The 13640-nt window shown below is 46.4% G+C and overlaps 1 protein-coding gene across 6 annotated transcripts in view; it reads left to right on the plus strand.

Moving 5' to 3' along the window:
* Window positions 1-2663: 2663 nt before the first annotated feature.
* RBM23 (RNA binding motif protein 23) overlaps window positions 2664-13640 on the plus strand; it is a 39794-nt gene continuing 28817 nt past the window's right edge. For 3 of the 6 annotated variants that reach the window (XM_087891705.1, XM_087891704.1, XM_087891707.1), the window contains exons 1-4: window positions 2666-3344; window positions 3741-3831; window positions 11557-11685; window positions 11805-11885. In XM_087891705.1, the coding sequence (XP_087747831.1) occupies window positions 11650-11685; window positions 11805-11885 (117 nt within the window). In that variant the 5' untranslated portion in view covers window positions 2666-3344; window positions 3741-3831; window positions 11557-11649. Of the gene's footprint in view, window positions 3345-3740; window positions 3832-11556; window positions 11686-11804; window positions 11886-13640 lie in introns of all 6 variants that reach the window. The other 3 variants (XM_087891702.1, XM_087891703.1, XM_087891706.1) reach the window with 3 other exon arrangements.

Below are 13640 nucleotides of genomic sequence, written 5' to 3' on the forward strand. Positions count from 1 at the left end.
CCACCAATAAAGGCTGTTCATCCCAAATTGTATAGCTAAAAGTCTGTAGAGATTCTCAGTCATCCAAGTCATGTGTCAACTTGCAAAGCATCCCTGGCCTGCTGTTGAGTTGCCATAGGCAAGGAGGGTGGGAAACCAACGAAGCAGCACAGCAGCCAAAGATAGAAGCACATTCCAGACATATCTCTCTCAAGGCTGTCTCCCAGGGTTACCCACAGCAGCCAGAGGGAAGTGATCTCTACAACCCACAAAATTGCTCCGCTGGTGAATGTGATTGATGACACACCCTGGGAGGAGGGGGAAAACAGGGTCATGATTGGGGCGTAAATTACGTGGGGTCAGAGTTGGCTTCACTTGGGAATGTGCGGACTTGAAGCTCCTAATAAATAACTGGATTTCTTTTGAAACTTGGCTTGAGGCTCATGATTTAATTAGGGCATCCGTCAGAACCCTGACGGCAAGCCAACTCTGGTCCCAAAGGTGCTTTTTTCTTTGAAGATGTTTCACTTCTCATCCAAGAAGCTGCCTCAGCTCTGACAGGATAGTGGGGAATGGAAGGATTTATCCTCCTTGCAGACAGTTGGTCATTTGCATCCTTTTAGAGGGTCGTTGAAACACTTGGATCTGTGTCCTCAGGGTCACCCGAGTGGTGCTCCTGGTTCCTGTAGTCTGCAATTTTTCCTCTGGAAATCCATTCCTGCTCCCATACCATTCAAAAGGGTGTTCATCCCAAATTCTATAGCTAAAAGTCTGTAGAGATTCTCAAATCATCCAGGTGACGGTTGTCGCAAAGGTGCTTTTTCACTAAGCAACTGGACTTCCTTGCTTTTTTTCCTTTTTAATTTTTAAAAAGTTAAAAAGTTAAAAACATTAGTGATAGATATGACATCACTGGTTCTAAATATCTTCTAACACTTTAAACTAATACAAATTACATTGTTATAATTCTTTAACCTTATACATTTATACATAACATCATACTAACAATCTATATTTCTACACAATTATACATGTCTATTAATCTATACCTGTACCTATTTATGCAATTTACATACATATTTATCCGTCATAACGTATATATTTCTCATCCAACACTACACCCTTGTCTCAGCTATCCTCCTTTTGTCTAGCCATTCTTAAAAATGTTTCCAGATTATATAGTACTGTGTTTCACATTTATCCTTGAGCTCCAAGATAAGCATGTCCATTTCTGCGCAGTTAAGAATTTTTAGTAATATTTCCTCAACATTTCCTCTTTTTTTTCTCCCCCTTTTGAAGACGTTTCGCTTCTCCTCCAAGAAGCTTCTTCAGCTCTGACTGGATGGTGGGGAGAGCAGAAGAAGCTTCTTGGAGGAGAAGCGAAACGTCTTCAAAGAAAAAAAAACCCAAGAAAAGTCCAGTTACCTCCTGGAAAGAAAAAAAAAGAGCACCTTTGGGACAACCTGGAATGACTTGAGAATTCTCTATAGCCGTGATGGTGAACCTATGGCACACGTGCCACAGGTGGCACACGGAGCCATATCTGTGGGCACATAGGCGTTGCCCTAACTCAGCTCCAGTGTGCATGTGCGCGCCAGCCAGCTGATTTTCAGGCCTTCCGGTCCCACCGGAAATCGGGAAATGGGTCGTTTCCAGCCTCCGGAGGGTGGGGAAAGCTGTTTTCGCCTTCCCCGGGTTCCTAGAAACTTCCTGGAGCCTGGGGAGGGCGAGAAACTTCCCCACCGGTGTGGAAGTCAGGAAACAAAACGTTTTCGGCCTCTGGAGGGCCTCCGGGGGGTGGGAAGGCTGTTTTTGCCCTCCCCAGGCTCCAAGAAAGCCTCTGGAGCCTGGGGAGGGTGAAAAACGGACCTACCGGGCCCACCGTGCCATTGTGTGCCGAAAGTGGGGGGAGCAGTGGGGTACTGCGTACATATGTGGGGGCGGGGCTGATTGAATTATGGGTGTGGGCACATGTGTGCATGACCCCCCCCACACTCCCCCCGATTTTGGCACGTGATGGCAAAAAGGCTAGCAATCACTGCTCTATAGACTTTTAACAAACTTTCCTAATGCCAATCTCGAGTCCTTTCAGTCGCTGCCTCAGAGCTTGACTACTACAGTGGGCTGTATGTGGGGCGGGGAGGGGGGGCTTCCCTTGAAGACTATCCAGAAGGTGCAAAATGGAGGCAACCAAGGCTGTTAACCAGTCTGAAATTAAAGCAGGCTTGCTTGTCATTGTTGAAAAATGTCCTTGAAATGTATTCTGGGTACAAAGAAAGGGGTGCTTTTACTTTCATCACCCCCTAAAAGCCTGGGCTACGTGAGGGGTCCCGGCTCCCAATTTGAACCAGGATTAGCTGAGGCGGCCCTGTTGGCGGCCCGTCTTTCTTTCGCCAAATAACGGGCTCCCTCAGGAATTGGGTTTAATAAGTCGTAGCCCACGAAAACCCTCCAGTGGCGGGACAAAGGCCGCCTATCTCGGCTCTTTGCTGGGAAACTGGGCGAGGCGAGCCACTCGTCAGGCCTCAGCACAGAGACTAGGCCGCTGTTGCCGTGGTAACTGCGCGACTCCACCCCCTTTTTCCTTTGGTTCCAGGAGCCTCGCGGCCTTTGACCTGCCCAGAAAGTGGCTTCCCCTACGGACTCGGCGACTAAAGCACCAATCAGGGCTTTGTTTGTAACGTGAAGGGCTTTATCCAATCAGGGCAAGCTTCGGAGGAGAAGACGCTTTCGCTTCATTTCTCCCCCCCCCCACCCCGCTATAGACCAATGATATTTGCTGCACTTTGGCGTTTTATCCGCTCATCCAGCCAATCAGCCGCCCCGACAGTTTATTATTATTTTTTTTCCCCCAGTCGGCTTGCCCAATTGGCTACTAGGAAACCCCGCCCCTGGCTTCACAACCATTGGTTCTCTTGCCGTGCGAGGGAAGGAAAGGGGGAAAAAAATCGACCTCAATACGCTTTTCTGAGCCCCTTAGCGAATCAGCGGGAACGTCCCCAACAGAAGGCCGCCTCCCCGACGAAGATAAACCAATCGCCGCGCGGTTTTTCCCCTCCCAATCCGGACCCACCCCTTTTTTTTGACACGCTTCATTTTTCCTCCTCACCCTTTCAGCCAATCCGCGGTGGCCGGCGGTCCTGCGCACGCGTGCTGCGCCCCCCACCCCCTCCCGCGAGCCGAAGGAGAAGGGAGGGGTACCGTCCTGGAGGGAAGCAGCGTCCGACCGCCATCTTAGAATCGCTGCTGCTCCTGCTCGCTGCGGCCGCGTCTGAGGAAGGAGCCAAGCGCTTTTCGGAGGCCGACCGGACCGGGAAAAAAAAAAAACCGCCGGGGTCTAACGGCCAAAGGGGAGGGGGAGGTGGGTGAGTGACTGAAAGGGCGAAAAACAACCCCAAAACAACCAGGCCTGAGGGGGGGGCAAAAGCCTCGAACGGGTAGCGGCGGTGACGTCACCCCGCGGGCGGTGACGTCACGCGGGAGGGGGGGCTTAGAATTCCCACGAGGGCTTCGAAAAGGGAGGGGGGGAAGAAAGGCGCAGCGGGCGAAAGGGGCGTGGCTTCGGGGCGAAAGGGGCGTGGCCTGGCCCCTGGGGGTACCTTTTCGGCCTTTTTTTCCCCCGGAAGTGGGTTTTTTTTGGGGGGAGGGAGCGGCCTACCTGGAGGTGGGGGGAGGTAGGGGACGAGATATACGGGGGGGGGGGGAACAATGGCGCTGAGGGTTCCCTGATCCATGTGGCGCTGCTTTTCTGCCTCCCACAGGTGTGCTTGGTGGTTTCGTTGCCTTTCGTTGGGGCGAGGCAGGCCTCCAAGGGAGAGGAAGCCAGGACATTGCGGGAGTGAGGAAGGCCAGGTAGGTGCCATCCTTGGGGGTGGGGGGCATCTGAGCCTGACTAGGTGGCTCAAGTGGCTAAGACACTGAGCTTGTCGATCAGAAAGGTTGGCAGTTCGACGGTTTGAATCCCTAGTACAGGCCTGCGTGTGCAGGGGGTTGGACTAGATGACCTCCAAGGTCCCTTCCAACTGTTACTGGCTAAGGCAGCGGTTCTCAAACCTTTGGCCCCTTCAAGACGGGCGCCCCACCCCCCCGACGTGTAATAGCTGGCTGGGGAATACTGGGAGTTTAGATCTTCCAAGGGGCCAAAGGTTTGAGAAACACTGGGATAAGGAAGAAGCCACAGCCCCTTCGAGGCTGAGGGTTGGAGGGAAATGAGTTCGAAATCCGCTGGAGGGAGAGATGTTAAAAAGGGGAGGAAAATTCAGAATGACTGAACGACAGCGTTGGAAGGGGCCTTGGAGGTCTTCTAGTCCAACCCCCTGCTCAAACAGGAGACCCTAAGCCAGTGTTTCTCAACCTTTGGCATCTTTATGATGGGTGGACTAACATGCTGGATACATACAGATGTGTGAACTAATATGCTGGATGTGTGTGTGTGTGTGTGTATAATACACACACACATACAGAGAGAGCACTATATATACACACAAATACACCTATACATACCATATTTTTCGGAGTATAAGACGCACTGGAGTATAAGAAGCATCTTAGTTTTGGGGGAAGAAAATAAGAAAAAAATGATTGGTGGGTGGATCGGCCTCCCGGAATCAGCAGTTCCCAGAGGTGAATTTTAGCAACAGGTTCCTTGATTGTGAGCTCTGTGCCTTGCTTTTTTTTTGCTTTTTTTTTTCTGCCTCTGAAACTTCTGAAACTCTTGTTTCAGAAAAAAAAGCCTCTGAAGCTCTGTTTGGGGGCTTCTTTTCTGAAGATTTGTTTCTGTTGCTTTTTTCAGCCTCTGAAACCTCTGTTTGCGAGGCTGGGCCGGGATACTTTCAGAGTATAAGACGCACCCAGATTTTCACCCTCTTTTTTGGGGGGAAAATGGTGCGTCTTATACTCCCAAAAATACGGTGTGTGTATATATATAGAGAGAGAGAAAGAGAGAGTGCTATGCTGGCTGGGAAATTCTGGGAGTTGAAGTCCACCCATCTTAAAGTCACTGAGATTGAGAAGTACTGCCCAAGACCAGCGGTTCCCAACCTTTTCATCACAGACCCCCTTTAAATACCTTTTGTGGCCGCAGACCCCAAAGACTTAAATCATAACAGTTGTTCAAACTTTAGCACACACCTGCTATGATGACATCATGGTCCCCCAGGGGTCCGCAAACTAACCCTAGACTATTTCAGACAAATGGTTGTTCACCACGGCCTTGCCTTCCTGAACAGTTGTTCTTTGACCTGGTCTATGCTTGGGGTCTTCCGTTGCAGATTTGCTTAAAGTGCGGATGTTTTGCTTAATAGAACTTATTTCCAGACAAATTATTTCCTGATAAAGCTTCCTCAATGGGGTGGGGGGACATTTCTACCTCAAGGGGGGGGAAAAAACACCCCATAGTCCAGTTGCCTTTTGAAAAAAAGCACCTTTGAGACAACCATGATTTGGGGTGACTGAGAATCTCCATAGACACTTATTTCCAGAGAATTTGAGATCTTAACAAGGGTAAAAAAAAATTGCCCTGATTCTGCTGTGCTTATGCCCAAAACAGTGGTCAGCTGTCATCTTTGTAGGGGCTGTGAAGTTGTATTTATGTCATTCTTGTTTTTTAGTTGGGTAATGAGTGAAGTGGACTCTTCAGTAATCTTAACGTGGAATAAGTGTCTAAAGCAGGGGTGTTAAACTCGTGGCCTGCGGGCCGAATGCGTCTCGTGCTGGTCCTGCCCCCACCCGGTTTAGCGAACGGGGGGGGGGGTAAAGTCCCGATACGTCACGTGATGATGCCACAAGTTTGACACCCCTGGTCTAAAGGCATAGAAATGGCCTAGGGAGGAAAATGAAATTGATTTCGACCCTGTTTGCTTGCTTTCAGAAATCTGGAATCCCGTGTCTTGTTAGAAAAGGCTTATGGTGTGAGATGATCTGGCCTTGAATGCATGTGTGACTTCCTCAAACAAAGGCTAGTAAACAAGGAAGCTGTGTGGATATGCAGTAGTAAAGAAACTTTTTTTTTTTTTTAATTTGATTTATATGCCGCTCTTCTCCGGAGACTCAGGGCGGCTTACAGTGCGTTAAGCAATAGCCTTCATACTTTTGTATATTTATACAAAGTCAGCTTATTGCCCCCACAAACTGGGTCCTCATTTAACCTACCTTAGAAAGAATGGAAGGCTGAGTCAACCTTGAGCCTTGGAGAGATTCGAACCAGCAGAAATTGCAGGCAGCTGTGTTAATAACAGGGTGCACTAAGCCACTGTACTGTCAAGGCTCCTTGATAGGAAACTTCCATGAACTGAGGGGCAGTAATTTAGATTAATAATAATAATAATAATAATAATAATAATAATAATAATAATAAACACAGTGAGCTTGGATGAATGTGTTATAATACTGGATTATAAAATCTGTTGTTTTTGTTTTCGGATTTCAAAAAGGATTCTTAACCTAACCGTTGGAGCAAAAAGATTTTTGGGGGTGGGGGTGGGGGAAGGGAGGTAGCAAGATGAAACTTTAATAACGATTGGAGGTTTACGAGTTTCCAGCTTTTTTTCCAGAAGTGTTGGGAATATTTCAGATCTATTGGATATGTGTGTTTTTGGAGCGTACCTAGCTTTTATTATTATTTTGCCAGACCCCTAAAATTTGGCAGTTTTTGGAATTTTGCAAAGTATAGAATAACCATGAGGGTTTGCAGCATGAAAATAGGAAGAGAAGCTTCTTTGCATTTTGGGAGTTTTTAAGTCAATAAATCTAAAGCTCTGATGGATGCCTTGGCATTTCAAAAGGCTTTCTTGTGCAAAGAACTACAGTGGGCTAATTTCAACAATCCGCATCACATTTTTTGTCAGTTTTCCACAATTTACCATGATTTAAACCAATGGTGAACCTTCGTGTTTATGAGCCTGTAAGTTAAAAACTTTTGCGTTCCCCGTGCCTGCCCACTGGAAAATTTTAAAACCCATCTGTAGTGTTTGCTTTTTCAGTAGAATGTACTGTGTGTACTTCCAGAAGTCTCGTCGTAAAAAAAAAATTAGGGCATTTTGAAGAAAAAATGAGTTACCTTTTGCTATACTTTCCAATATGTGTTGTCTTTATTGATAGATATTGCAGTTGGTTGGTTGGTTTGTTTTTTGGCTTGATTAAATTGTTAGAAGATGAAAAGGGGTTATTTGATTGAATTTCCCACTTACATTCCAGTAAATGTCCCTTTATTTTGGAATAAGTAGTAACTTGAATCTTTTCGTGGGTAACACAGAGTGGGAAAAAAAAACATCATAGTAAATATACAGTTGCTGATAACCTCTAAGGCAGAGTTCCATGACAGTTATCCTGTTATATTCTTACCTTAGGAAGAAGGATGAGCAGTCTTGAGACTTAGTGGAAGGAAGAATGTAAAGGGTTATGCCCTTGGAAATTCAAATCAGCATTTTAGAAACTCCCACACGCCTGTACAGCAACTTGCAAATGTAACATTTGGGTAGCGTTGCTGTGGTAGGTGGCTTGGCTCTCTTTTGGGAGGCCTTAAGGCGCTGTTTTTCCCAGTGGGAAAGAGAAAAAGTTCAAGGAAAGAAAAATGGATTGACAGGAGAGAAAACTAGACATGCATTGGCAGCTGAAAATTTTAACCATGCACCTGTTGGAAAAGGTTCTGTGAAAGATGCAGAAATGGACAGATTTTTTTTTTTTTTAATTTGATTTATATGCCGCCCTTCTCCGAAGACTCAGGGCGGCTTACAATGTGCTCAGCAATAGCCTTCATCCTTTTGTATATTTTTTATACAAAGTCAGCTTATTGCCCCCACAAACTGGGTCCTCATTTCACCTACAAGATTGATTCCTTCTGCTTACAACATTTTGGAGCAGCGGTTCTCAACCTGTGGGTCGCCATGTCGTCGCAGGGGGTCCACGGAGGCTTTTGAAGAAATGTTACGATTTAAATCTTAAATCTTGGGGGAGGGGGTCCGTGGCCCCAAAAGGTATTTAAAGGGGGTCCGTGGTGAAGAAAAGATTGAGAATCACTGTTTTGGGAGATTCCTGGCTTCTCTTGAGCTTGTTTTAGGAAGGTATTTGAAATGCCTTGTTCTGGTTCTTCCAATATCAGCATTAATTAGTGCTCTGATCTGCAGGTAGTTGTCATGGTACAAATTAGATTTCTCTTGTTTATAACAATTTTACTAATTTATAATATAACTCAGATCCCCTTCCGGTCTGTGGCCTATTCACAACCGGGCCTCATGAATGGTTGGCTGGTGTGCGCATGTGCGTGCACACACAGCGCCACTTGCGCATCGTGGAGGCTTGTAGCCCCACACGCATGAGCGTCATAGGCACTCGCAACCTCACTCGTGGGAGCAATGGGTGCTCGCGTGCATGTGCCTCTCCCTCGCACAAAACCATCCCCTTCTTCCACCCCACTCCGGGCCGTCAACCCGGAAAGATTGGGGAACTCTGATATAACATACAAAAAAAATACAGAAGCAAAAAGACGGGAGAAATAGGGAAGGGAAAGCTGTGATAAAGAAGGGGAAACAAGAAAGAAAAGGTACAAATTAGATTTCTCGTGCTGAGCTACTAAAAAAGCTAGCTGCTTCTGAGCTGGTCAGCGAGAGGGCAGAATAAGGTTAGGAAAAGGCCAGAATTGTTGTGAAATCTTCCTGCAAATGAACAGGGGGTAGTTTTGTTCCTGTTTTGAGTTGGTGAAATCAGTGGGTTATTTATATCAGTTACGATCCTGCAGGTTAGACATATTTACAGCTAGGATTGGGCCACACCGGAGAACTCTTAGAAATGTTCTTTTTTTTGCCCCCAAGGATGGCAAAGTCCAGAAGGGCAGTGTTACCTTCCTTGTTTTTCTCAATCTTAACAGCTTTTAAGAATAGGTGGATTTCACCTCCCAGAATTGCTGGGATTTAAAGGCTGGGGAATTCTGAAAATTAAAATCCACAAATCCTAAAGTTGCCAAGATTGAGAAAGACTGCATTCCCAAATGATCGAGCTTGGCAATCTCTACTTGGATTCCAAAGTTCTGTGAAAGTAACTGCAGGTTTGAATAAACTTATGAGAGTCTGAAGTGTTATTGCAGGATACTGTTTTTTTATCACCCATAAAACAGTCTCCCCCTCCCTCTCTCCCTCCCTCTCTCTCTCTCTCTCTCTCTCTCTCTCTCTCTCTCTCTCTTTTCCTTCCTTCCTTCCTTTAAAAAAAAGGAAGATTCCCACTACTTTCATGCAACTTTAACAGGTAGGAGTTCAACAGGAGGAGTTTCCTTACTCGCATTCATGTGAGGGGGGAAAAAACAGCCTTGTGGGTGGAACTTTTTGAAGTTCCTTAGACAGACAGGGATTGCCAGATAGGAAAAAATACCTAATCCACTTTAGATGCAGGTAATCCTCACTTTACAAACAAAATTGAGCCAAATTTTTTTTCCATTGCTAAGCAAGATGCTTGTTCAGTGAATTTTGCCCTATTTTTACAACCTTTCTTGCTGCATTTGTTAAGTGAGTCACTGCAGCTGTTAAATTGGTAGCTTGGTTGTTAAGTGAATCATTGACTTTGCTTTGTTAGAAGGTCGCAAAAGGGAATCAAATGACCCTGGGACAGTGACCATGGTAGGGGGCGATCACCAGAACTTTGAATCTGGATCATAAGTAACTCTGGGCCAGTCTGTCATAACTTTGAACATTCGCTAAGCCATCGGTCATAAGTCGATTACCCGTATTAGCATCTTCTGCATTTAAAAGATGTTATGGACAAGGAACAAATTTTCCCTCCTTCCTTTTCCTTTGTTTCTCTTCTTCTCTTTTTCTTCTCTTTCCTTTCCTCTCTCTTTTAAGCACGTTTATAAAATGCTTCTTTTTTAAGTAAGCATTTCATACTTAAAACATATATATAAAAAGATTTGATTGTAATATTGCGGCAGACAATGTGAACCAGAATTGCAAAACTCATTTACAAACCAACTTTTAAAAAAGCTACGAAAATGTGATTCATAGGATTCCTTTGATCGATACCACAGGGGTGTTTTTTTTCCCCTACTCTTCCCCTCACCCTTCCATCCAAAACATTTTCTAGGACTTTTCTTTCTTCTCCGGTCTGTTGATTTAAAAAACAACAACAACAACTGGATTTGAATGCCCGTCTGGCCATCTCCTTCAGAAGCAAGTTACACTTGCAAAACACTTCTAAATCGTCGTTCTACCTTAACCCAGCGGAGAAAAAAAATGCTCATTCTGGACTCTCTGAGGGATTTTGAAATAGGAGGTCTTTTAGGATGGGCTGGAGACCGATAGCTCTGCGAGCAAAGTTTCCTCTGAAATAGTCGAGAGAAAAGAAGCAAAAGGCCAATTGTTACCCATGATTGTTTCCTTTGTGTAAAAAAGCTGATGGATAATTCATTTGAAGGGTTAGGGCCGTGATGATAGACCTATGGCACGCGTGCCACAGGCGGCACGCAGAGCCCTCTCTGCGGGCATGCGAGCCCTCGCCCAGCTCAGCTCCACTGTGCGCTTCCCGCCGGCCAGTTGATTTTCGGGTCTGCCCTGCAAGCTGGAGACGCATGCGCTTGCATGGGGAGATCTACCTTTCTCCTCACTTCCTGCCGCCTGTGCCTTCCCAGATCTCCGGAGATTCCCCTCCCAGTGCTGTTTTGGGAGGCGAGGCTTTTTTACCCCCCTCCCAGCCATTTTGGAAGCTTTCCCCCCCCCCCCAGCCGTTTTGGGAGGCAAAGGCTCCCCCCCACCCCCGGTGCTGTTTTGGGATATGAGGCCAAAAGGGGGGGGTCGCGTGCGCATGCAGGGAGTTGTGCGCATGTGCAGAGGGGCGGGACATGCGGGAGGGGCATTGTATTATGGGTGTGGGCATACTTTTGGCACCCGAGGAAAAAAAGGTTAGTCATCACTGAGTTAGGGGTTTTGTTCTTTGCTGGATACACATGCCCTCGTCACCTCGCGCCTGGACTACTGCAACGCTCTCTACATGGGGCTTCCCTTGAGGAGCACCCGGAGGCTCCAACTGGTCCAGAATGCGGCCGCGCGGGTAATCACGGGAGCCGCCTGGCGCCCCCACATAACACGGCTCCTGCGTGAGCTGCACTGGCTCCCAGTGGTCTTCCGGGTGCGCTTCAAGGTGTTGGTTACCACCTTTAAAGCGCTCCATGGCATAGGACCTAGTTATCTTCGAGAATCCAAGACCTCGGTGCCTTCCGCCGTGCCCTTAAAACTTTCTTTTTTCAGCAAGCCGGGCTGGCTTAACATATTCTTAATATATTTTTAAATATTTTTAATTGGTTTGTTATCTTAAATTGGGGCCAAATTAATATATATCCTTTTAATTGTTTTTAATGTTTGTATTGTATGGTTTTATCTGGCTGTACACCGCCCTGAGTCCCTTGGGAGAAGGTGGCGGTATATAAATTCGAAATAAAATAAAATAAAATAAATTCCAGAGGGTTCCAAGCAGGTGATTTTAGAGCACAATTCCATTCCGGAGTGTAGAACATCTTATCTCCAGGCAACGTATATGGCTCAGCCCCTGTTCCATATTCCACTCCTCAAATCCATTCAGGCCTTCCCTCTCTTCCAGGCTGTGACCAACTCATTTGCCTGCTAGACCGGCTTCTCCACCAGCTGCTCCTGTGCCTCGGGGTGGTGGGGAGCCCACCCATTTGGGCCAGCCATGGATCCGGCGTTCCCCCATCCATCCCGGGATCCTGTGAGTATCCGGCCACCTTTCCCTTTCATTTTGGAGAAGAAGACACAACGGCGTTTCCACCGGGAAGCTCTTTTATCTTTTTTACTCTTTTTTTTTTTCCTTTCTCTCCTTATTCGTAGACCCAAGAAGATGGCATGGCCTCCGACGACTTCGACATCGTGATAGAAGCTATGCTGGAGGCCCCGTACAAGAAAGAGGAGGTGAGGATATTAAAAAGCAGAAACACGTTAAACCTGTGGGGAAAGAATGACTTGTGCTGTATTTTGCCAGGAGTCCAGAGATAACGATAAAAACGGTGTGTCAGCTGCCACCTTAGGCTTGCTATGCAGAGACAGACTGCCATGAACTGTGGGGAGGGGGAATGAAGGAGGGAAGGCTTCAGGGAAGGGGGAAACGAAAGTAAGCGCTGAATCTCCTCGAGATGCTGCCTCAAGGTCACCCAGCTGGAAGAAGGGGAGGGGGCCGCATACCAAACTGCGCTTGTACGGTCCATTATGAAAACATCTTGCCTAAACCTGATTGGGTTACACTGGGGTGGGCAATGAGAGATAGTTAAGGGAGGGTAAAGTAATTTAAGAGATTTTGGCACGTGATTCTCAGTTCTGGCTTTGCAATACTGCAGTATCCCTGACTGCTAATAAACTACTGTATTTTTCGGAGTATAAGACGCACTGGACTCTTAAGACGCACCTACCTTTTTTGGTGAGGAAAACAAGAAAAAGAAATCTGCCTCCCAGCAATTTTGCCTCCTTGCAGCAAACAGCCTGCTTTACTTTCATTTTCGTTTTCAGCATAGCTTGATTAGCACAAGGGGGAAAAAAATCTGCTTGCAGCAGAGGCCCTTTGCAGCAAGCAGCAGAAGCCAGCACAAAACAGCTGAGAGCAAAACAGCTGAGAGTCGGGAGGCCGATCCAATCAACTTGTGCTAATAGGCTGTGCTGAAGCTGAAAGGAGCTGTTTTTTTTTTTTTTTTAATTTGATTTATATGCCGCCCTTCTCCGGAGACTCAGGGCGGCTTACAATGCGTTAAGCATTATTTTTTCTTGCTGCTTACTGCAAGGAGGTAAGTGCTGGGAGGCAGAGGCCAAAGGGTGAGGGCCAGTGGATGGGTGGGGCTACATTCGGTGTCTAAGACGCACCTAAATTTTCACCCCCTTTTAGGGGGGAAAAGGTGCGTCTTATATGCCGAAAAATACGGTATACTTTTCTCAACAAATGGAGTTAAGGATCGTTTATATAGAGAGGTTTAAGTTAGGGCAGGTGTGACACAATGTAATTCAAGAGTCGAGTTTTCAAAATATTGTTCAGTTCCTTGATCCGCATCTGACATCCCCTCAGTTTCTCCTCAAAAGATAAGTTATCTACTTCTTTTAGGAGAAAAAGAAGTGTAGAAATGTATTTCTGTAAACTGTATATAAGATAAAATAAGATGGCTGCTCTTTTTCTGCTGAATTGAGCCTCAAATAGGTGTTCGTTAATTAAAAGAAACCCAGCTTGTGCCTCCCAGACACCCCATCTCACCTCCAAGCAGGGAAAAATTTTCTTGGAGGCTGGCAGAGGATGAAGAGGAAGACTATGATGGGTGGGCAGGGGGAACCAACTCCCAGTCTTGCTGGTCTCCGTTTACTTGGAAGTCAATCCTCAACTTAACAGGTAGTCCTCAACTTACGACTACAATTCAGCCCAAAATTTCTGTTGCTAAGCAAGATAGTTGTTGAGGGAGTTTTGCCTCATTTTACGACCTTTCTGGCCACCGTTGTTAATTGAATCCCTGCGGCTATTAAGCGAGTAACATGTTTGTTAAGTGAATCTGGCTTCCCCATTGACTTTGCTGGTTAGAAGGTCGCAAAAGGGGATCACATGACCTCAGGATACTGCAACCGTCATAAATATGAAACCGTTGCCAAGCATCTGAATTTTGATCACATGACTTAAGGGGAGGCTGCAACGATCCT

Source organism: Pantherophis guttatus, chromosome 4 (genome assembly GCF_059756535.1).
Source record: "Pantherophis guttatus breed Tessera chromosome 4, ASM5975653v1, whole genome shotgun sequence".
Classification (NCBI taxonomy): domain Eukaryota; kingdom Metazoa; phylum Chordata; class Lepidosauria; order Squamata; family Colubridae; genus Pantherophis; species Pantherophis guttatus.